The sequence below is a fragment of the Schistocerca serialis genome, chromosome 1 (genome assembly GCF_023864345.2).
Source record: "Schistocerca serialis cubense isolate TAMUIC-IGC-003099 chromosome 1, iqSchSeri2.2, whole genome shotgun sequence".
In the NCBI taxonomy this organism is placed as follows: domain Eukaryota; kingdom Metazoa; phylum Arthropoda; class Insecta; order Orthoptera; family Acrididae; genus Schistocerca; species Schistocerca serialis.
In genome coordinates, this window is record NC_064638.1 from 822498205 (window position 1) to 822522062 (window position 23858).

The following is a 23858-nucleotide window of genomic DNA, read 5'->3' on the forward strand; positions in this document are numbered from 1 at the left end:
AGGCAACGCGGCTGTTTTTTTTTTTTCCTGTCAGAAAAGTCGCAGTTCGTAGCAAATGAAGGAAAGTCATCGAGTAAAACAGAAGGGATATCTAGCACCTCCCAAGTAAGTATTGTAGGCCCTCTGCTGTTCTTAATTTATACACTGGGTGATAAAAAAGTCAGTACAAATTTGAAAACTGAATAAATGACGGAATAATGTAGATAGAGAGGTACAAATTGACACACATGCTTGGAATAACATGGGGTTTTATTAGAACCAAAAAAAAAAAAAATACAAAAGTTCAAAAAATGTCCGACTGATGGCGCTTCATCTGTTCAGAATAGCAATAATTAGCATAACAAAGTAAGACAAAGCAAAGATAATGTTCTGTACAGGAAATGCTCAATATGTCCACCATCATTCCTCAACAATAGCTGTAGTCGAGGAATAATGTTGTGAACAGTACTGTAAATCATGTCCGCAGTTATGGCGAGGCATTGGCGTCGGATGTTGTCTTTCAGCATCCCTAGAGATCTTGGTCGATCACGATTCGACTTCAGGTAATAAAACCTCATGTCATTCAAAGCATGTGTGTCAATTTTTACCTCTCTATCTACATTATTCCTTGGTTTATTATGTTTTCAAATTTATACTGACTTTTTGATCACCCGGTAAATAACTTTGAGCAGCCACCTTTGTTTGCAGACGATGCTGCCGTTTACCATCTATTCAAGTCATAAAAAGATCAAGAAAACTGCAAAATGACTTAGACGTGATGTTTGTTCGGTGCTACCCGACGGAGAGGGGGGCGGGGGCGAAGGGGGCAGGTGGACAGAGAGAGGAGGAGGAGGAGGAGATGTTTACTATATACGTGACACTGGCGAAGCTGCGAGTAAGAAGCTAGTATATACAGCTGGCAACCTAGTATACACAGGGTGTTAGGCAAATGAGGACAGATATTGTGAAGTTGAATCTTCGTACTAATTACTACCCACCTTCCACACGGAGCAGGTCGATATCTCACCACTGACTTCAAGTATGAGCCACACGCAGTTGACGTCAACAAGCGTATGGACTGAAGATGACGTTGAAACTAGTTGCCAAAATAAAATAAGACACCTTAAATACAGCTGGAGGAATTTCTTCATTTTTAATACAAAATTATTAACACGCGATGTTTGTTCGGTGCTACCCTACGGGTATTATCGCAGTGCGTTCCTGGCGGTACCCCAGCGGACAGGCACGGCTGACCAGACAAAGACAGGGGTACGGAAGGGGGGTGGGGGCGGGGGGGGGGGGGAGACGGACAGAGAGAGGAGGAGGAGGAGGAGATGTTTACTATATATGTGATATACGCGTACACAGGCGAAGCTGCGAGTAAGAAGCTAGTATATACACGGTATTAGGCAGGTGAGTACAGATACTGTGATCACTGGTACCTTAATATGTACTCACAACAGTGTGTTAGCTGTTTTCTCTCGCTGTTTTCTCCCGCACACACACATCACAAATTTTACCACCTGATGCTCTCTGCACGGATATGAATGCACCAGTAAGTGGGCTACGCCTGTCAGCATATACTAACCGTTTTGTGTTCACGGGTCCACATTTCAATACAGGACCTGCTGCGCAAGAGAAAATAAAAGTTAATGGCTTGCTTGTGCCAGGAGTGCCTGAAATTACTAACCAACCTAAATAAAAACTAAAAACTAAACTCCTCCCGAATAGGCCATGAAAGCCCAACGGTACCGACCAGTTGCCGTGTCATCCTTAGCCCACAGGCATCACTGGATGCGGATATGTGTGCAGCACACCGCTCTCCCGGCCGTATGTCAGTTTCCGAGACCCGAGCCGCTATTTCTCAATCAAGTAGCTCTTTAGTTTGCCTCACAAGGGCTGAGGGCACCCCGCTTGCCAACAGCACTTGGCAGACAGGATGGTCACCCATCCAAGTGCTAGCTCAGTCCGACAGCGCTTCACTTCGGTGATATGACGGGAACCGGTGTTACCACTGCGGCAAGGCCGTTGGCAACCAACCTAGCTACCTACTCATAAAGCGTCGGTAAAGCGCATGCCAGACTGAGATTCGTTGGAAGAATCCCAAGGAAATGCAATCAGTAAGCAAAGTAGGTTACAGTACACTTGTTCGCCCACTGCTTGAATATTGCTCACCAGTGTGGGATCCGTACCAGATAGGGTTGATAAAAGAGACAGGGAAGACCCAACGGAGAGCAGCTCGCTTCGTTACAGCATCATTTAGTAATCGCGAAAGCGTTACGGAGATGATAGATAAACTCCAGTGGAAGACTCTGCAGGAGAGACGCTCAGTAGCTCGGTACGGGCTTTTGTTGAAGTTTCGAGAATATACCTTCACCGGGGAGTCAAGCAGTATATTGCTCCCTCCTACGTATATCTAGCGAAGAGACAATGAGGATAAAATCAGAGAGAATAGAGCCCACACAGAGGCATCCCGACAATCTTTCTTTCCACGAACAATACGAGACTGGAACAGAAGGGATAACCGATAGAGGTACTCAAAGTACCCTCCGCCACAGACCGTCAGGTGACTTGCGGAGTATGGATGTAGATGTAGATAATAGAGATTAGTTTGCAAATGAAGTAAATACTGATGTAATGTTGATCAGTAGTCAGTTATCAGTATACATATAATTCATCAAATGTTTAAAATCCGTTGAGAAATTTCGCAGACACAACATTAAAAACCAGAAAATAATTATGTAAATAAATATTTTTGGGATAGCAAGTTTTTAAAACGGACTGAGAACTATATAATATTTTCTCCTAGCTCTATAGATGTTCCTCGTTTTATAGAGAGACTCCTAAAAACTTGTTCTTGTGTGTTTTTAATAGCTACGACAGTACTTGTAAGGTTTATAATGGAAACCGTGGGGCACATGCAACAGTTAGGAACTACTTAGCCACCAGTTATGTACTGGATGCGCCCTAAGTTTTACGTTATAAAACTTACAGGTATTCTCATAGCTATTTAAAATTCACAAGCAGAAATTGTCAGAACTATCGATATGGGTTAAGGATTTCGTATTGGGGTAAGAGAAAAATTTTACAATGGCCTTGCCGCAGTGGAAACCCCGGTTCCCATCAGATCACCGAGGTTAAGCGCTGTCGGGCGTGGCCGGCACTTGGATGTGTGACCATCCGGGTCGCCATGCGCTGTTGCCATTTTTCGGGGTGTACTCAGCCCCGTGATGCCACTTGAGGAGCTACTCGACCGAACAGTAGAGGCTCCGGTCAAAGAAAACCATCATAACGGCCGGGAGAGCGGTGTGCTGTCCACACGCCCCTCCTATCCGCATCCTCATCTGAGGATGACACGGCGGTCGGATGGTCCCGGTGGGCCACTTGTGGCCTGAAGACCGAGTGCTTTGAAGAGAAATTTTATATATTTACTGATCCGATTATTAAAAAAAATATTTCAATATTTATAATTGCATATCGACGCCTTAGGCATATATATATCCGGACACACACAACGTCTCCGCATTCTGCACGAGGATTAGGACTCCTTGCAAGCTCCGACAGCAGGGCACGTGGCGCCGTGCCGGGCGGCGTTTAGCGTGGGTCGCTGAGAGGAGGGCACACACAGCCTCGCGGCGTCGAGGGCTCTCCAGCTGATGGCCTAACTGTTGCCATGGCAACCCTCCGCGCCGGCGGCTGCGCTCTCGGACCGCCCTCGTACGCGACGGGCATCCCAGAGAATGCGCTCCAACCAGCGAGGGCCTCAAAGTGAAGAACCCCTCAGTGTGGCTGCTCGTTAGAACGCCGCAGTGCACTCCCCTACGTACGGAAACTGACACATACAGCCAGTCATAAAGGAGCGGGTAGTTTAACGTACAGCCAGACGACTGTGTAGTTTACTGTTTTGAAAACGCCGCTACAGACGATAATCATGTAAAGCGGGCTGTTCGGAAAATACAGAGCGAGCAAGTAGTGGAACAGGGGTATTCCAACTGGAAATATTTGAGTTGGCGTTTCCAGTTGCGGGATTTGTCCTGCAACCGAGGATAATTTCACGAAGCTTTGTCCGAAACCAAGGCAGTGAAGAAATTTTTGATCTATTTCTGGGACATAATCGAGTGTTTAACACAGTACTGGCCATTAAAATTGCTACACCACGAAGATGACGTGCTACAGACGCGAAATTTAACCGACAGGAAGAAGTTCTGTGATATGCAAATGATTAGCTTTTCAGAGCATTCACACAAGGTTGGCGCCGGTGGTGACACCTACAACGTGCTGACAGGAGGAAAGTTTCCAACCGATATCTCATACACAAACACCAGTTGACTGGCGTTGCCTATTGAAGCATTGTTGTGATGCCTCGTGTAATGGGGAGAAATGCGTACCATCACGTTTCCGACTTTGATAAAGGCCGGATTGTAGCCTATCGCGATTGCGGTTTCTCGCACCGCCAAATTGCTGCTCCCGTTGGTCGAGATCCAATGACTGTTAGCAGCATATGGAATCGGTGGGCTGATGAGGGTAATACGGAACGCCGTGCTGGATCCCAACGGCCTAGTATCACAAGCAGTCGAGATGACAGGCATCTTATCCGCATAGCTGTAATGGATCGCACAGCCACGTCTCGATCCCTGAGTCAACAGATGGGGACGTTTGAAAGACAACAATCATCTGCACGAACAGTTCGACGACGTTTGCAGCGGCATGGACTATCAGCTCTGACACCAAGGAAGCAGTTACCCTTGACGCTGCATCACAGACAGGAGCGCCTTCGATGGTGTACTCAACGACGAACCTGGGTGCACGAACGGCAAAACGTCATTTTTTCGGATGAATCCAGGTTCTGTTTACAGCATCATGATGGTCGCATCCGCGTTTGGCAATATCGCGCTGAACGCACATTGGAAGCGTGTATTCGTCATCGCCATACTGGCGTATCACCCGGCGTGATGGTATGGCGTGCCATTGGTTACACGTCTCGGTCACCTCTTGTTCTCATTGAGGGCACTTTGAACAGTGGACGTTACATTTCGGATGTGTAACGACCCGTGGCTTTACCCTTCATTCGATCCTTGCGAAACCCTACATTTCAGCAGGATAGTGCACGACCGCATGTTGCAGGTCCTGTACGGGCCTTTCTGGATACAGAAAATGATCGACTGCTGCCCTGGCCAGCACATTCTCCAGATCTCTCACCAATTGAAAACGTTTGGTCAATGGTGGCCGAGCAACTGGCTCGTCACAATACGCCAGTCACTACTCTTGATGAACTGTGGTATCGTGTTGAAGCTGCATGGGCAGCTGTACCTGTACACGCCATCCAAGCTCTGTTTGACTCAATGCCCGGGCGTATCAAGACCGTTATTACGGCCAGAGGTGGTTGTTCTGGGTACTCATTTCTCAGGATCTATGGACCCGAATTGCGTGAAAAAATTGTCAGTTCTAGTATATTTGTCGAATGAATGCTCGTTTATCATCTGCATTTCTTCTTTGTGTAGCAATTTTAATGGCCAGTAGTGTACTTGTTTTAGTATCCCTTCACGTATCTAAGACACTAAACTCGACGACTTCTTCAGCATGATCAGTGTTCCTCCCCGCCGTGTTGTGTGTGACTCACGATAAAATACCAGAAAGCTAAATTTGTGTTCTGGCACACAGAAAGCTTTACATCGCGAATCAGGAGCTCAAGGAGGCAACAGATGGCTTCATTCGATAACGGACTTAGCGTTTCTCTGACTAGCTAATGGCAAGCGTGCTGCTAGTATTACTACAGCACGCGTCCGAGATTGCAATTTCGATGAAAATTTTTTTAACCAATTTTGCAAAACTGACACCGGCGTGTCCTATTCAAATATTATAACTAAGTGATGTACGAATTTACAGTATCATAATATGAAAAACCACATCTTGCCAACCATTTTCTGATCTGTGTTGATACCTCACATGAGGTCATTGACCTGTAGTTCGGACAGAGAATGTTGCTGATTCGATGAAAATTGCATCAATGTGATCTGTATGCAATTCTGAACAATAAACTATAGACGAAAAAAAACGCAGTTTAAATTTTTTGTAACCCTTTGAAGTGATTTACAGTAGTATTAGTTTGACTGATGGTTCCTTTTATCGGTAGTTTGTGGGTGCCTTTAGCATTTGGAATTTTGTGTTAGTGGCAACCAGCGATTACCCTTCCCTTGAATTCCCTCTTTTGACTGCCTGTTGGGTTTCACACATATTATATGGAAAACGGGTACTTATTTAGTACTATAACATCATGTTTATCAGCATAATTTTCTGTTTCCATCACAACATAAGAGAACGGAGCCGACATATTCGAACACATGCTCGCTTTGCACTGCTGTGAACATCTAATCGGCCTACGTCGGTTTGTGTATTTACAGGCGTTACTTTCATGTAAAGCCATTGTTAGCAAAATTCAAGACTTTCAGTGTACCACTACCTTTATGTGTGTACATGGACATTCCAGCACTGTACTGTCGCCTTAATCAGACGAATTCCATTACAAATATGTACTATATATTTGCGGAACCTGTATACGATATAACTAAATGGTAACTAGTACGTGTCACTTCAAAATGGCCGAGGGGCCCTGATCCGAAAGCTCGTATATGAATAACCACTTGATGCGGCTGTAAACCCGAGAAAATTGTATGCAATGCTTTGGCATGCTTCGAAGGCGGCATCATGACCACCGCACAGTAGTGGACACCTTGCACCTCTCAGTTCAGCGTCCTCTCTACTCGAAGAGATAATTAGCACAGACAGAGTCGTTTGTCATGCCTCGATGACATTACATCGCCTGTCTTAACGCTTTCCCACGTGGTGAACGCTGGAACTGAGTCTTTGGAGGGGAAATCCATTTTGCAGTGCAAGAAGGCCTACCGAAAAGTTCTCATTTTTCTCTCAGCATTACTCACAGATCCAAACCGGTCTGAGAATAAAGTTCAAAGAGGAAAAAAAAAGAAAAAAAAAGAAACGTAGCTCTTCGGTGGACCCTCTTCCCTCGTGAATGACATGTCTTTAACAGCAAAACGACCGCTTCCTTGGAGGAGGTACCTAAAGCGCTCCATCGCGATTACGTCAGTTTGAATCCTGGACCTGGAATAAATGTTCACTGACGGTATTCGGCCGGTAAGCGGAAGACGAGCTGGTAACGTAAGGTTCCCGCGCACCATAAATTGCGCCATCATCCTGGATTAAATTCCTAACATCAGCGCTATGTCTCACTAAGAGACGACACGTGACACACTATAGATTGTGATCCTTCAGTCGGATAGGGATGTTAAACCCATCTTGGTGGTAAGAGGAGAAGGCTCTGCAGATACACCCATTACAGCTCCTAAACTAAACACTTAGACGTAAGACACTGCTCTTCACTTACCGAAGGCATAGTGATATTTCTGATTCGGCAGCTGAGAATACCTCTCGCTGCCATGCTGTACGACTTTACGTCGTTAGCAGAATTATCGCTAGTTAAAAAAAAAAAAAAGAGAGATTTTCTTATGAGCTTTTCTTCAGCATATTACATACTCGTATTCCGCTTTCATTCAATTTCATTCATCACTGTAACTTTCACTGCCGGTGGATTTCCGTTCGTGCTGCTGTTGGCAGTTCGAAATCGTTATCGTTGGCTGTACCTGATCGGTGAACTGTAGGGTATACGGTAGCCAATGAGAATCATTTTGGTTTACTGATAGAAATATTTGGTTGTTTTTTCCGAATTTGTCACGATTTCCGAGGTTGTAATTAGGCAGGAAGTTTCAGTTGCTGCGAGTCAAACAAAATATCACTTGATTAAATAGCTGTCAGCGAAAGAAATGTCATTACCCGCCAGGGTAGCCGAGAGCGCTAACGCGCTGCTACCTGGACTCGGGTAGGCGCGCAGGCCCCGGATCGAATCCGCCCGGCGCACTAACGACGAGGGCCGGTGTGGTTTTTAGACGGTTTTCCACATCCCGCTAGGTGAATACCGGGCTGGTCCCCACGTTCCGCCTCACTTACACGCGTCGCAGACACATGAAACACGTCCGCAGTAATTCACGATTTCCACTAGACGCAGACAGTTGAGGTACACTGATTCCGTCCTGGGGGATACGGGATGGCAGCAGGAAGGGCATCCGGCCATCCCTCAAACTAACATTGCCAATTCCGTTGTAGCCACGCCGACCCTGCGGTCGCTGCGGGACTCTGGCGTAAGCGAAAGAAAGAAAGAAAGTGAAAGAAATGTCATCCGCAGTCCATCAGCATTGAAGATGCTGGACTCAGACCCATCGAGACAAATCAGTTACATGAATGCGTAGTGTCTGCTCTATCGGACGTGTCCACGCAGTTGTGATAAACACGTGTCCGGGTGGCACAGTGGTTTACAGAGCTGCCTAGTAAGCAGACGATCCCACGTTCGGGACGCAACGGAAAATCCGACGACAGCGTTAAGTGCACTTTCAGCGAAATATGTGTCTCCGAGTACTACTAAGTCGAAACAAGGCCCCGGGAGTAGACAACATTCCATTATAACTACTGACAGCCTTGGGAGAGCCAGGCCTAACAGAACTCTAGCATCTGGTGAGCAACATGTATGAGACAGGCGAAATTCCCTCAGACTTCAAGAAGAATATTGCAATTCCAAGGCCAAAGAAAGCAGGTGTTGACAGATGTGAAAATTACCGAACTATCAGTTTAATAAGTCACAGCTGCAAAATACTAACGCGAATTCTTTACAGACGAATGAAGCTGACCTCGGGGAAGATCAGTTTGGATTCCGTAGAAATGTTGGAACACCTGAGGCAATACTGACCTTACGACTTATCTTAGAAGAAAGATTAAGGAAAGGCAAACCTACGTTTTCAGCATTTGTAGACTTAGAGAAAGCTTTTGATAATTTTGACTGGAATACTCTCTTTCAAATTCCGAAGGTGGCAGGGGTAAAATACAAGGAACGGAAGGCTATTTACAATTTGTACAGAAACCAGATGGCAGTTATAAGAGTCGAGGGACATGAAAGGGAAGCAGTGGTTGGGAAGGGAATGAGACAGGATTGTAGCCTCTCCCCGATGCTATTCAATCTGTATACTGAGCAAGCAGTAAAGGAAACAAAAGAAAAGTTCGGAGTGGGTATTAAAATCCACGGAGAAGAAATAAAAACTTTGAGGTTCGCCGATGACATTGTAATTCTGTCAGAGACAGCAAAGGACTTGGAAGAGCAGCTGAACGGAATGGACAGTGCCTTGGAAGGAGGATATAAGATGAACATCATCAAAAGCATAACGAGGATAATGGAAAGTAGTCGAATGAAGTCGGGTGATGCTCAGGGAGTAAAGTAGTAAAGGAGTTTTGCTATTTGGGGAGCAAAATAACTGATTATGTCGAAGTAGAGAGGATATAAAATGTAGACTGGCAATGGCAAGGAAAGCGTTACTGATGAAATTTGTTAACATCGAGTATAGATTTAAGTTTCAGGAAGTCGTTTCTGAAAGTATTTGTATGGAATGTAGCCATGTATGGAAGTGAAACATAGACAATAAATAGTTTAGACAAGAAGAGAATAGAAGCTTTCGAAATGTGGTGCTACAGAAGAATGCTGAAGATTAGATGGGTAGATCACATAACTAATGAGGAGGTATTGAATAGAATTGGGGAGGAGATTGTGGCACAACTTGACTAGAAGAAGGGATCGGTTGGTAGGACGTGTTCTGAGGGATCAAGGGATCACCAATTTAGTATTGGAGGGCAGCGTGGAGGGTAAAAATCGTAGAGGAAGGCCAAGAGAGGAATACACTAAGCAGATTCAGAAGGATGTAGGCTGCAGTAGGCACTTAGAGATGAAGAAGCTTGCACAGGATAGAGTAGCGTGGAGAGCTGCACCAAACCAGTCTCAGGACTGAAGACCACAACAACAACAACAACGAGTACCACTTTTAGTGTCAAGACGGGACGGCTCTGTAACTAGACACGAGGTGGTGGTGGTGGTGGTGGTGGTGCGAGGGCCCTACCTGCTGGCGGACGGCGGCGCACTTGGCGCTGGCGGCGTGCGCGTCGACGGCGGCCTGCTTGGCGTCGTCGGCGGCGCCGTCGGCCCTGGCCAGGGCGCGCGCCGCGTCCGCGCGCAGCGCCGCCATGTGGGCGCGCGCCTCGGCCGCGTCGGCGCGCAGCGCGTCGGCGCCGGCGAGCGCCTGCACGGCCTGCCGCAGCTGGCCGCTGGCGTTGCGCTCGCGCTCCGACACCTCGGACAGCTCGGCGCGCAGCTCCGACACCGCGCTCGACAGCCACTGCACGCGCAGGTGGTCGTTCCGCTGCCGGTTGCCGCGCAGCGACTCCACCTCCTGTCTGCAAAGCACAAAACACACACACGCTAACAAGCGAGGTCCAACTCCTCAACGAGAAAGTCAGTGTATGACAGATACAACTAATGGGACAACAGTGAAACGGCCCACAGATTCCACTAATTTTACCCGAATATTCGCTAACATCTAGCCCTTGCCCTAAAAACCTCCAACTTGACCATGCTATAAAACTCAACAGAATACGGCTCATGTTCAGTTAATGCGTTGGGCTACATAATCAATAGGAAAGGCCATAATACACTGAACAGCCAAAGAAACTTGTACACCTGCCCACTATCACGTACGGCCCCGCGAAAACGCAGAATTGCTTCAAGACGACGTGGCATGGATTCCCCTAATGTCCGAAGTAGTGCTGGAGGGAATTAACACCATGAATCCTTCGCCGAGTGGGATTAGCCGAGCGGTCTTGGGCGCTGCAGCATAGACAGTGCGGCTGTCCCGGCGGCGGTTCGAGGCCTCCCTCGGGCATGGGTATGTGTGTTTGTCCTCAGGATAGTTTAGGTTAAGTGGTGTGTAAGCTTAGGGGCTGATGACCTTAGCAGTTAAGTCCCATAAGGTTTCACACACATTTGAACATTTTTTGAATCCTTCAGGGCTGTCTATAAATCGGTAAGAGTACGAGGGGTTGGAGGTATCTTCTGAACAGCAGTCTGGACAGTTTGGTGGGCAGTGGAAGTTTTTAAACCCAGAAGAGTGTTCCTGGAGCCTTTCTGTAGCAGTTATAGACATGTGGGATGTCGCATTATCCTGCTGGAATTGCCCAAGTCCGGAATTACAACGGACATGAATGGATGCAGGTGATCAGACATGATGCTTACGTGCGTGTCACCTGTGAGAATCGTATCTAGGCGTATCAGGGGTCCCATATCATTCGAAGTGCACACACCCCAGACCATTACAGAGCCTCCACCAGCTTGAACACTCCCCTGCTGATCTGCGGCGTCCATGGATTCGATACTATTTGAAACGAGACTTGTCCGACCAGGCAACATGTTTCTTGGCATCAATAGTTCGATGCCGGTGTTGACGGGTCCAGGCGCGGCGTGAAGTCTTGTGTCGTGCAGTCATCAAGGGTACACGACTGGGCCTTCACCTCTGAAAGCCCATGTCGATGATGTTCCGTTGAATGGTTCGCATGCTGACACTTGCTGATGCCCAGCATCGAAATCTGCAGCAATTCACGGAATGGTTGTACTTTTGACACGGTGAACAATTCTCTTCAGTCGTCGTTGGTCCCGTTCTTGCAGGAGCCTTTTGAGGCCGCAGCGATGTCAGAGATTTGATGTTTTACTGGATTCCTGATATTCACCGTACACCCGTGAAATGGTCGTACGTGAGAATCCCCACTTCGTCTCTACCGCGGAGGTGCTGTGTCCCACTACTTGAGCACCGACTATAACACCACGTTCAAACTCACTTAAGTCTTGATAACCTGCCATTGTAGCAGAAGTAACCGATCTAACAACTGTGACAGGTACTTGTTGTCTTATGTAGGCGTTGCCGACCGCAGCGCCGTATTCTGCCTGTTTACATATCTCCGTATTTGAATACGCATGCCTATATTAATTTCTTTGGCGCTTTGTATCTGTCAGTGAGAGGCTATTGAAACATCCGACCACACCCTTAGGCCTCTGATTGAAAATCAAGTTTGAAATCCCATTACTGTTAAATTTTATCTGAGTTGTGCTCACTGCGATTTTTAAATCATAATTTTTATAATTTTAGTGAATATTTACATAAACATATATATTTTCTCATTACTGTTATTTTTATTATTATTATTACTAATACTATTGGTCTTCTTATGTCGCAACAACTTTATAATCAATTGCTGCATTTAACAGGCCTTAAAAAAATTGGAAAAAGTCCAGTAAAATGTTTTGCAACATTATTTGTCTAACAGCAAGAAGTAAACTGGTTTAGAGAAACATTCGAAAAGCTTTCGAATGATTCTCCGAATGATATACAGCAAATTACGTACCGAATGAGAATTTAAAATTCCGTTCTTGATTTAGAATTTTGAAAATTACTAGAGGATGTATATGTCTGGTCGAGAAGGTAGACCGTGCAGTCTGCTGCTGTGTGCTGTTAAGACACTAATGGTATGTGAAGTTAAGGCATGTACCATGTTTTTCTACACCGATTTATTTTTTACATTTAGACAAATCATTTTCGAACACATTATCCTAAGACTTTTTCAATTTCATTTTCAAATTTTGTTCAGAAAGCATAAAATGTAATACATGTAAACAGCGTTCGCTGTTACATTGTTATTAGAAGTATATAGATCAAGAGATAGGGGAGAGATTTCAATTTGTGTTATGGTTTCAACATTATTTTATTTTTTCAACATGAATGAAAGAAAGGATTCATCCGCCCAAGTTGACCACAGGCTAAGCAATTTTTTTTAAAAAATATATTGTGCAAAACCGGACTTCATGCTAGTCAATTCGATACCTGATTTGTTTATTTCCGACTCTTAGTTTGGTTGCGAAAATTTGGCAAAATTTCATAGAGTCATTTATACGAAGTCTTCTTTTCGCCCCTCTCAAACGTTTGACGAATACGATTGTAGTAGGCGTGAGGTACTATATAGACAATAGGTGTGAAGGTACTAATAAATCTATAAATAGATAAATGAAATTCAGCAAAAGACACACACTGAACGCATGGCGCATCACCTGCTATGATAACGTATGTATAACTCTACACAGATTCCATTTATTTTTGTCACGTTCAACGACTGGCTGCTTCAAAATCACTACGTGACACAACCTTGACTGGATGGATGATAGATCCTCTTATGCGAAGGGAACACCTCCAAGAAGGGGAAAAAATGCAAAAATAAGAAAATTGTTCAACATCCCGAATAAACTTTCGGGTAGTGATAGTGATTACTTATTATAATTATACTTACGCGGAATTAAATTGTTACGCGTAATGGCTAGTAAGGTGAATCATGCACAAAGCACAAGAGACGCTTAAGCTCAGAAAAAAAATGTTCATCTACCACCTAATAGATATATGTCGCAAGTAAAACACGATACTATTTCTCACATGATAATCTGCACCTGTGCGAAATGCTTTGCGGAGGTCTCTGGCGACGTCAGTGCAAATGTGGACGTGTAGCAAGACGAGATTTATAACACCACAGCGCAAAATTTCACTTTTCGGGAGCCAAACGCAAACGGTACGCCGATGGTTGAAATTACTACCAAAGCTCTACCTGCAAAGGTATATGTGGGAAAATAGATTTCTTCAGACCCAGTCAATGTGTGTGTGTGTGTGTGTGTGTGTGTGTGTGTGTGTGTGTGTGCATAAATAAGGAAAAATTTTGTTTGACATGAATTTGGAAGTTACGGTAGGCATACAAGATAGAAATACAAACTTTTAGGACATCCGTGAAACGCTCACTAGATTATTTGGTATGACAGAGCTCGAGGGATCTTCTCGTCCGCTGTCGAGCTGGACTAACGTAAGCTGCTACTCAGGCGGACTGCCGAACGTCTCTGTGCTCTCAGCTCATCTCACGTAGTAGCCGGAATTAAAAACGTACCCCGCACTGCGCCACGAAAAGCCGGGACTCTGCCGTGTCGAGCCGAGGTCCACCGTGCGTGGCCGTGCGGAAGTTGGTGGGTCTTAGGTGGGCGCAGCATCTCTATTCATGAGGGGGTGCGTCCGCCTGGCCCCCTATTTACGCTCCCGCTAATGGAAACGTTCCCGGCGCTCGTAAAATGGAAAGCGGCGATAAAGAAGCCGGTTGCACACGCCCCCGTCAGCGAAGTTCATTCGAAACGAGAATTACGACAACTATTTTTCCTCAGCTTTCGTGACGAAAATGGCACGAATAGAATCGGGTTCTTGGAAAGAGTAATGCCATTCGGCGAACTGAATGCAACGACCTGTTGACACTAAAGCCACCTTTCCGCCCTGCAGTTAATCCCCAGGCTTCTTGACTCAATTCTTTCTCCCGCTCTCTTTCTTCCATCAATGGTGAGCGTTAATTCGTGTGGAAGACGCTCTTCGAGAGCAAACTACTGAAGTTTTTAAAAGATTCTTCTGCACCTTTTGTGTGAGCTACCTGTTGCTGATAGAAAAATGCCTTTGCTAACAGCTCAGATCAATGTATAACTTCTTTATTTACATTACAGTTTTTCAGGAACCTACCTACCGAGTAGCTCTATCTATATTTACATATCACAAATAACTTACTCTGACTACTTCTTATCAACAATTGCTACTTTCTTACTCTTATTTTTGAGTCCTCCACACCTACATTGATCCGGATAATATTTATGAAACCTTCGCTCGAAACCACGGATCCTCCTGAGGTTTTTATTATTTCGAATGCACTTTTCCCTCTGATAAAACTTTAGAAATGTGAAGAGTGACTTGCACACCCATGGAACTGATGACCCTCTTCTCGCACTCTTGCCGTCTATCATTCACTTCTTATCGACTTTACAAAGAGAACCAGTATCATAAATATTCTCAGACAAGATCATGCCTCCTACTGTAGCACATATGTTACATTTACTACAACTTTAAAGCACTTAGCGTCACTTACCAACTGAGTTTTGTGATCTGCTGTTTTCAGACCAAAGTCCTTTATTCTCCTTTTTCTTGTATAACAGTCAAATCGTCAACTTGTAAATAACCTGTTGGGCCGTCTAAATACTCCGCTTACCTAAATTATGTACATGCAGTGAAGTGGGAACGGCTATACTTCGTGCTATGGAATTACAACAAACAAATCAATGATATTCCGCGTTAAGGAAACTAGCGGGTTTCTCAGAATAGAGCCCAACGTCAGAATTCTTTGTTTGGTGACGGTGTCGTTATATAACCAATCTCGGATAGCTTTCCCTTAGATTGAAGTATTACGAAATCCAGCGTCTTCCGTCCTACCTTATAGTTCATCTTTTGCTGAAAACTTCAATATCTCCCCCTCCCTCCTTCCCTCCCTCCACCCTTTCTCTCTCTCTCTCTCTCTCTCACACACACACACACATACACACAAATTAACTCTCAAATACAAAGTCACATACCCACTTAATGGTACTGGAATTTCTAAGCGAGACGATTAATTTCTTTAGAAGTTCATCGGAATGAAGTACGAAACGAAAATTCACTTGAAGCTTTCGAGAGCCACACAAATTCGGGAATATAACTTTATGTTAAGCCTGTATCGTATCATCTAAACGTGTAAACGGGCATTGGTACGCCTGCTTGTTGCACAAAGGCACAGGTAACGACCGCCAGTATGGAATTTAATCTGTGCCGCAAATTCGTTATATGGAAATTAATTACTCTTGTGAATCAGACACCTATTCGAGAAGTGAGATCACTTTGCGCACAAGCAGCATGATTTCTTTGAACCTCTATCCGTTCGGTTGTTTCACGCATGAATTCGCTCTCGACACAAGAACCACTCCTAGTAATCACTCCGTTCGTGATTGTACTCTCAAGTTCCAAGGCGGCAGGTGCTCCCTCTACAAGCTTGCAACGGCGTTCAAAATTCAAAAACCTGCGAGCTAACGATATAATGTCGAAACTGGTTGCTGAAAAATGAAGATTTTAGCAGCTTTATGGTGGTTATGCGTGCTATTGTCATTTATAAAAACTGTGCAGCAAAGTGAAAGATGGCTTACCCCTCCTTTAAAGAAGGAGTGAAGCTCTTTATCATTTTCATTCCGTTTGGAATGAGGTGCGTGTGTGTGTGTGTGTGTGTGTGTGTGTGTGTGTGTGTGTGTGTGTGTGTGTGTGTATGTGTATGTGTATGTGTGAATACCTAAGGTACCCCAAACTGCTGAGGTCATCGCTCCCTAAACTTACACACTACTTAAACTATTTTATGCTAAGAACAACACACCGCCGGCCCATATGGCCGAGCGGTTCTAGACGCTTCAGTCTGGAACCGCGGGACCGCTACGGTCGCTGGTTCGAATCCTGCCTCGGGCATGGATGTGTGTGATGTCCTTAGGTTAGTTAGGTTTAAATAGTTCTAAGTTCTAGGGGACTGATGACCTCAGATATTAAGTCTCATAGTGCTCAGAGCCATCTGAACCATTTTTTGAACAACACACCCACCCATGCCCGAGAGAGGACTCGAACCTCCGGCGGGAGGAGCCGCGCAATGCGTGACATTGCACCTCACGACCACTCCACGCGGCATGAGGGGGCTTACGAAAGCAAATTACACATTATTGTGGTAGGCCATGTAACTATTATTTAGTGCTGCACTACACTTGAAAATGACATAATACATGACGCTTTTTTTTATCACAGTCGGAACGTTTTACCATTCGTTCGATCCTCGACGATAGAAATCCGCTCCTTTGTCACAAGCCACTGGAGAACAGCTGCGTGACCGCTCTCGTCGTTGCAAAATCTCTTTCTCTTTCAGTTTGCCGAAAAGATGGAAACAGCACGGTGCAAGATCGCACAAGCCAGCGCGAGTACAATATCCGATACTGTGGACAATGGAATCAGCACTCACTATTGATAGGCGCGTTTGATCCACAGTGTCTGCGTTAGTCACACAGCAGCTGCTGGGAATGACTTCCTCGATTGCCTACCCACTGTCTGCGATCGGTGTCGATGGCCTTCCATCCTGAACAGCATCGCTCACGCCTGTACAGTCTTGATCAAACTGTTGGCTCCATTTCAGTAAGGCTGGACTCCCCATTGCATTTATTTCATACACCACCAGAATTTCACGGGAGATCTGTGCGCAATGCAGACATTTTCCTCGCAAGAATTGTACTGCCTGTCGCACTTGAACTTTGAAGTACGTCTGTAGTTGTTCTAGGGTTTTAATGTGTTAGCCGCATTTGGGCACTGGAATGAGTCAATGGTAACAGGTCAAGATTTGTGTCGAGCGGGAACTCGAACCCATACTTCCCGCGTAACGCGAGCGGTTGCTTTAGCCGCATCGGCCATCCGAGCACGCTTCTCTCCCTACCCACAGTGTCAGCCTTTTACACACCGTAGACGTAGTGTCATCTACCCACGCACCCCTTCCAGTTTCACACTGCCGTATTAGATCGGGCATGGTGTGCATCCGCACACAAGGAAGGATCTTTGGTCGTCGTCGTAAAAAAAAAAAAAAAAAAAAAAAAAAAAAGGTTCAAATGGCTCTGAGCACTGTGGGACTTAACTTCTGAGGTCATCAGTCCCCTAGACTTATACTTAAACCTAACTGAGGACATCACACATATCCACGCCCGAGGCAGGATTCGAATCTGCGACCGTAGCAGCCGCGCAGTTCCGACCTGAAGCGCCTATAACCGCTCGGCCACAGCGGCCGGCTAACAAAATATTCCCTGAAACTTCAAGCTGACTTCAGAGACCACATATTCCTTATCAAAATATATTTTTTTGATGTTCGTTACCCTCCCGCACTGATTTCAACGAACAGTTTCGGAACACTGTGAGTATAGGTATTATTTGCTAGCGAACTGTTGAAAGGACACCGGAATCCAGTTTATATCTGAAAGTTGTGTGGATATTTTCCTCCCATGGAACCGGCCCAGTTCGACAACAGGTACATCTGTTTGTGTTGTTTTTACTTTACATTAAGTAGTTAACTTTGTTAGCGACGTTGTTGTCCAGCTTTCAGTTGTAAGTTTCTGAGTACGCCATTCTCCTCTGTAATCTGCCCGGCTCGAACCTGGTTTGTTTTTCAATTTATTTTGTTTTTTAATTTATCTAACGAACTTATCTTTCTACTTCACACTCTTGTTATTGTTCTGTTTCGAAAATTCCATTAATGCTAACTTGGGACTGTTGTAACTCCTGCTGGCTGGCTGGTTTCCGTCTTTTAGTGTTTTAATTTTACATTAAAAACTTATGTTCGTACTTCGATTTTTTTTTCAGTTCTACTGTGGACATTGGAATTACGTACAGGTAACATACCTGTATCGTCTTTGTCGCCCAAAGCCAAAAATAACTGAATAAATAAATGACGATGTAATAGCATGGCAATTGCCGTGAGCTACGCTAGGACATTTTTGGCTGCCGATGGCTGCCTGAGGCACCCTAAACCGTAGCGGGGCTCCTCGTATTCCGCTGCCATGCTTCCAGAGCGAGGTGCGGCTCAGCTGTTGTCACTCCCAGCGGCCTCTGGATTATTCAGCGCGCCCTGCCCGGCTGCCTCAACGTTTTAGCAGCTCTGGGGGCACGACCTCCAGTATACCCGCCGTGTTGTGGCACTTCTCTCCTGTCAACACCCTCTTCCTCCTCCCCCTCCTCCTGCTCCTCCCCCTCTCAATGGAAAGCAACACACTCACGCACACACACACACACACACACACGCTGATCCTCTGCTTTGATGACCATCTTTAGTGCAAAGATACCCGAAACAAAATCTTTTTCATAAATTGTTTACCCCTCCATACACTGTCTTACGTAGGGAAAAAAAGCAAACGAAAATGGAGTCCAAACATAATGTTTCGGCATAATTCGTCCGCAGCAGCAGAAGTTACTTGATGTCGAAGTTAGTCGGAGCAAAAGTATATGAAAGGAAATCTACTTTGTCCTTTTCAAAGTTAGGGAATCCAGGGAAAACGGAAATGTGCATGTCAGGACGGGCTTTTGAAACGACGTCTTTCCGAGGGCAGTCAGAAGGCGCATAGAGTTGTGCATCAGGAAGATGGGCATTCAACTCACAAAGAAAAACATTCCTAGACCAAAATACCATCTGAACAAAGCCAATTACGTGCAACACGATGCATCCTTCCCTAAAACTTACAACGTTTCTACCTCCATAACTAAAATTTAAAGAAGTTTGATTTACATCTATTTGTACACGAAGTTGGTTTGTATGCATCAGCAGTACGAGAGAAAAATATTGTTCCATTTAACAAATTCTGACTCGTTGTGCAACTCTCTGCAAAATAATTACAAACAAGAACGACTTGGTCGAGTGTAAATATCACTTCGTACAAGTGCACACATTCAGCGGGTGATAAGAGATCAGAGCTGCAGTTCTCCTTGCTAGAACGACTACCAGAGAGCATTGTGTTGTTTGTGATTAGCGTTGTTACCAGGCCTGGTAGAGCGTATAAGGGGCGTGAATAGCCTCACTTGTTGAGTGATCACTGTGAAGGAGACGAAGATGCCGCGTGCTTGTATGAGAGAGTACTGTCAGCACCTGACAGCTTTTGAAAGTGGATCCATTGTGGGTCTCCGTATGACCGGATGGTCGAATCGCGCAACATCCAGATCTGTGGTACATTTGGATGTGACAGAGGTCCGATAATGGATTGCATGGAAATGTGAGGGGAGACACACTCGTTGTTAAGGTTCCGGTCGACGACATCTGACGAGCACGAGGAATTTGCCGTATTATGCACCAAGCATATCGTGACGACTTCACATCGGCACATGCCATTCGAGAACAACTAATGAAGTAGCTGCAATACTCGAAGTCATCCCACACCACCGGTCGGAGAATAGCAGCAGCTAGACTAGCGAATAACCTTCCCATGTGTAATATGCTGCTAACACCGCAACACAAACGGCTGTGTTTGGAGTGCTGCCGTGACCAGGGAGTATGGACTGGGGACTAGTGGCATCGCGCTTCAGCGAATAATCGCGCTCCTGAACTAGGCCGGATGACCTCCATCGACGAGTACGACGCCAACCTAGAGAGACGTCCCATTCTCCCAGTGTTTCGGAGAGGCACAGCGATGTTATTGCAAGTGTCGTGGCACTGGGAGTCGTTGCGTACGACCTCAGGTCGCGCCTGCTAGCGATTCAGGGAATCCTCACGGCACAACAGGGCATCACAGACATCGTGCCGCCTCGTGTGTTAAGTTTCATGCGACAGTATCGTGGTATCATTTTTCAACAAGACAATGCTCGTTCACACACGGCACGCAGCGCTATGAACTGCCTGAGTGGCAACAGTGACTCTACAACTTATCTTATAAAGATAGGTTATGGCATTTGTAAACTTAGGGAAAGGTTTTGATAATGTTGACTGGAATACTCTCTCTGGCAACGGCCTTAATGCAGTGGATACACCGGTTCCCGTGAGATCACCGAAGTTATGCGCTGTCGGGCTTGCCCGGCACTTGTATGGGTGATCATCCACGCCGCCTTGCGCTGTTGCCATTTTTCGGGGTGCACTCAGCCTCGCGATGCCAATTGAGGAGCTACTCGACCGAATAGTAGCGGCTTCGGCCAACAATACCATCATTACGACCGGGAGAGCGGTGTGCTGACCCCACGCCCCTGCTATCCGCATCCTCCCCTGAGGATGACACGGCGGTCGGATGGTCTCAATGGGCCACTTGTGGCCTGTAGATGGAGTGGAATAATCTCTTTAAATTCTGAAGGTGGCAAGGGTAAAGTACAAGGAGCCAAAGGCTATTTGCAATTTGTACAGAAACGAGACGGCAGTCATGAGAGTCGAGGGGCATGAAAGGGAAGCAGTGATTGAGAAGGATGTGAGACAGGGCTGTAGCCTATCCCCGATGTTATTAAATCTGTACATCGAACCAGCAGTAAAGGAAACGAAAGAAAAATTTGGAGTAGGAAATAAAATTCAGGGAGGAGAAATAAGAACTTTCAGGCTTACTTGTAACATTGTAATTCTGTCAGACAACAAAGCATTAGGAAGAGCAGTTGAACGGAGTAGACAGTGTCTTGGAAGGAGGATCAAGTTGAACATCAAGCAAAACAAGGATAATGGAAAGTAGTCACATAAAATCAGGTGACGCTACAGGTATTAGATTAGGAAACGGTACACTTAAGGTAATAGATGGGTTTTGCTATTTGGGCAGCAAAATAACTTATGATGGCCGAAGTAGAGGACTGCCAATGACAAGAAAAGTGTTTCTGAAGAAGAGAAATTTATTAACATTGAATACAGATTTAAGTGCTAGGAAGTCTTCTGAAGGTATTTGTTTGGAGCGTACCCACCTGTGGAAGTGAAACATGCACGATAAACGGTGTAGACAAGAAGAGAATAGAAGCTTTCAAAATGTGGTGCTACCGAAGAATGCTGAAGATTAGATAAGTAGATCGCGTAATAATGAAGACATACTGAATAGAACTGGAGAGACAAGAAATTTAAGGCGCAACTTGACCAAAGGAAGGGAGCAGATGATGAGACACATTTTGAAACATCAAGGGATCACCAGTTTAGTATGGGGGAAGCAGGGAGGTAAAAGGACCAAGAGATGAATACAGTATGCAGATTCTGAAGGATGAAGGGTGCAGTAGTTATTCGTAGATGAAGAGGCTCGCAAAGGACGAAGGATAGAGTATCACGAAGAGCTGAATCAAACCAGTCTTCGGACTGAAGACCACAAAAAAAAGTTCAGATGTGTGTGAAATCTTATGGGACTGAACTGCTAAGGTCATCAGTCCCTGAGCTTACACACTACGTAACCTAAATTATCCTATGGACAAACACACACAGCCATGCCCGAGGGAGGACTCGAACCTCCGCCGGGACGAACCGCACAGTCCATGACTGCAGCGCCCAAGTCCGCTCGGCTAATCCCGCGCGGCTGAAGACCACAACAGCAACAACAAGAATATACCAACTTTAGCATTTCGAAGGGACGAATAGTCAGTACCCGTTTAGTTTATTCTAACTGTAATTAACCCTGTGGCGCATAGTGTCCACTACAGTGGACAGCTGTTAATGGTCGATTCTTTGGCATTTTCAATCAGTCCTGAGACTGCAAATGTACACAGTTCACTGAAGTGGGAACTCCCTACTGGTGTTGAGTCCTGCATGCATTTGCAGCCTCGTGACTGATTGAAAGCGCCAGAAAATTGACCATTAAAAGTTGTCCACTGCAGCGAAATTCATGCACCACAGTGTTAATGGTTAAATTTTGTGAATCCGTGTAATTGAATTGCCCATACGGCACGAGGAAATAAAGCCCAGACAGCTGTCGTGTTTAAACCGCGCGGACCGTTTCGTGAAATTATGGCCAGGGGTTGGGCGCGCCGTGCAGAAAGGAGCGCGTCGCGGCCAGGGCGGGATTGGGCGCACAGTGTGGTGTCGGGTAGCGGCTGGGAGCGCGGCAGCTGGCGGGCGCCCGCGCCCCACAAAGAAGGTCAGCCGGGGTCAGCCGCCACAGTCCACACGCGCGCCGCGCCGCTCTCTCCTCTCTCGCTACCCTCCGCCGCGCCGCCTCGCTCGTAAACTCCGACACCGTAAAGCCGTCGCCACAAGGACCGTGCTGTCGGACGTCAATATTGTCTGTGCCGAGTTCAACGAGCTGGTGTACGCTCAGAAACAACGCGACTTACACGTACGGTACGTGTGCCTTAACTTGGTATATGCGATCGCAGCGATCTCCAGCGGCAGTGTAGACCTTATCTTCTTCACACATTACGCTGTTTACGAGGTGGTTCAAAAATGGTTCAAATGGCTCTGAGTACTATGGGACTTAACTTCTGAGGTCATCAGTCCCCTAGACTTAGAACTACTTAAACCTAACTAACCTAAGGACATCACACACATCCATGCCCGAGGCAGGAGTCGAACCTGCGACCGTTGCAGCAGCGCGGCTCCAGACTGAAGCGCCTAGAACCGCTCGGCCACAGTGGCCGGCTACGAGGTGGACGGACGTAAAATTTCTACATTCGCTCTATTAAAACACACACTTCCTACCTTATGCATATCCTAGTTATAAAATAAATGTCGTGTGACTAGGGCCTGCCGGCCGGAGTGGCCGAGCGGTTCTAGGCGCTTCAGTCTGGAACCGCGCGACCGCTACGGTCGCAGGTTCGAATCCTGCCTCGGGCATGGATGTGTGTGATGTCCTTCGGTTAGTTAGGTTCAAGTAGTTCTAAGTTCTAGGGGACTGATGACCTCAGAAGTTAAGTCCCATAGTGCTCAGAGCCATTTTTTATAACGCTGCTGGCCCAGAAGAATTAAAAGTAAATAAACACGTTTTACGCTAAAGGGCACCGATGTTGCTGCTGAAAACCCCCCACCACGTGTATATTGAAAATGGGGAAGACAGTAATTTGCAAAACCACCTACAAATGAAACGGTAGTTAAGCATCCCCCGCTTCTACTAACACTGGGTCCAAACACTCAGGTTGTATAAAGAACATTACGAGAGCTCCAGCAGCATATCGCATGTTGCACTGAACACGAAAGAGCACTGTATGAAAATAAACTAAAAGAAAAAACAACCAGAGTCGTCAAAACTTCCATCAGTTACGTAAAGTGCAACATCAGAAATTAATTCGTCCGATCATTTCTTGATAATAATGCCTACACTCAGTTACTTTTAACACCATATCGTAATTTCCTGTTTTCATTAGTTCGGCTTTCGCAGCTAATTAAAAATGGGAGATTTCAGTACTTTACAGTCTTTTGTTTGAACGTGTAGAAATGTGAACAGTTTTTCGGAACTTTTCGCGGTCCTGAAGCCAACAGACAGTAAGGAAGATAGACCGAAGATAACTCCCTCGGCCGTAAAGGAAGAGGAAAGCTCCAGGCCAGACGGCAGACTGTGCCGGCGGCTGAATAGGGAGCGG

At 45.8% G+C, this 23858-nt stretch overlaps 1 protein-coding gene across 1 annotated transcript in view; it reads right to left on the reverse strand.

The window, feature by feature from the left end:
* Positions 1 to 23858, reverse strand: part of LOC126436452 (protein scabrous) — a 214869-nt gene that overhangs the window by 159617 nt on the left and 31394 nt on the right. The window contains exon 2 of the mRNA XM_050090470.1: positions 9990 to 10323. Coding sequence (XP_049946427.1) covers positions 9990 to 10323 — 334 coding nt within the window. The remainder of the gene's footprint in view (positions 1 to 9989; positions 10324 to 23858) is intronic.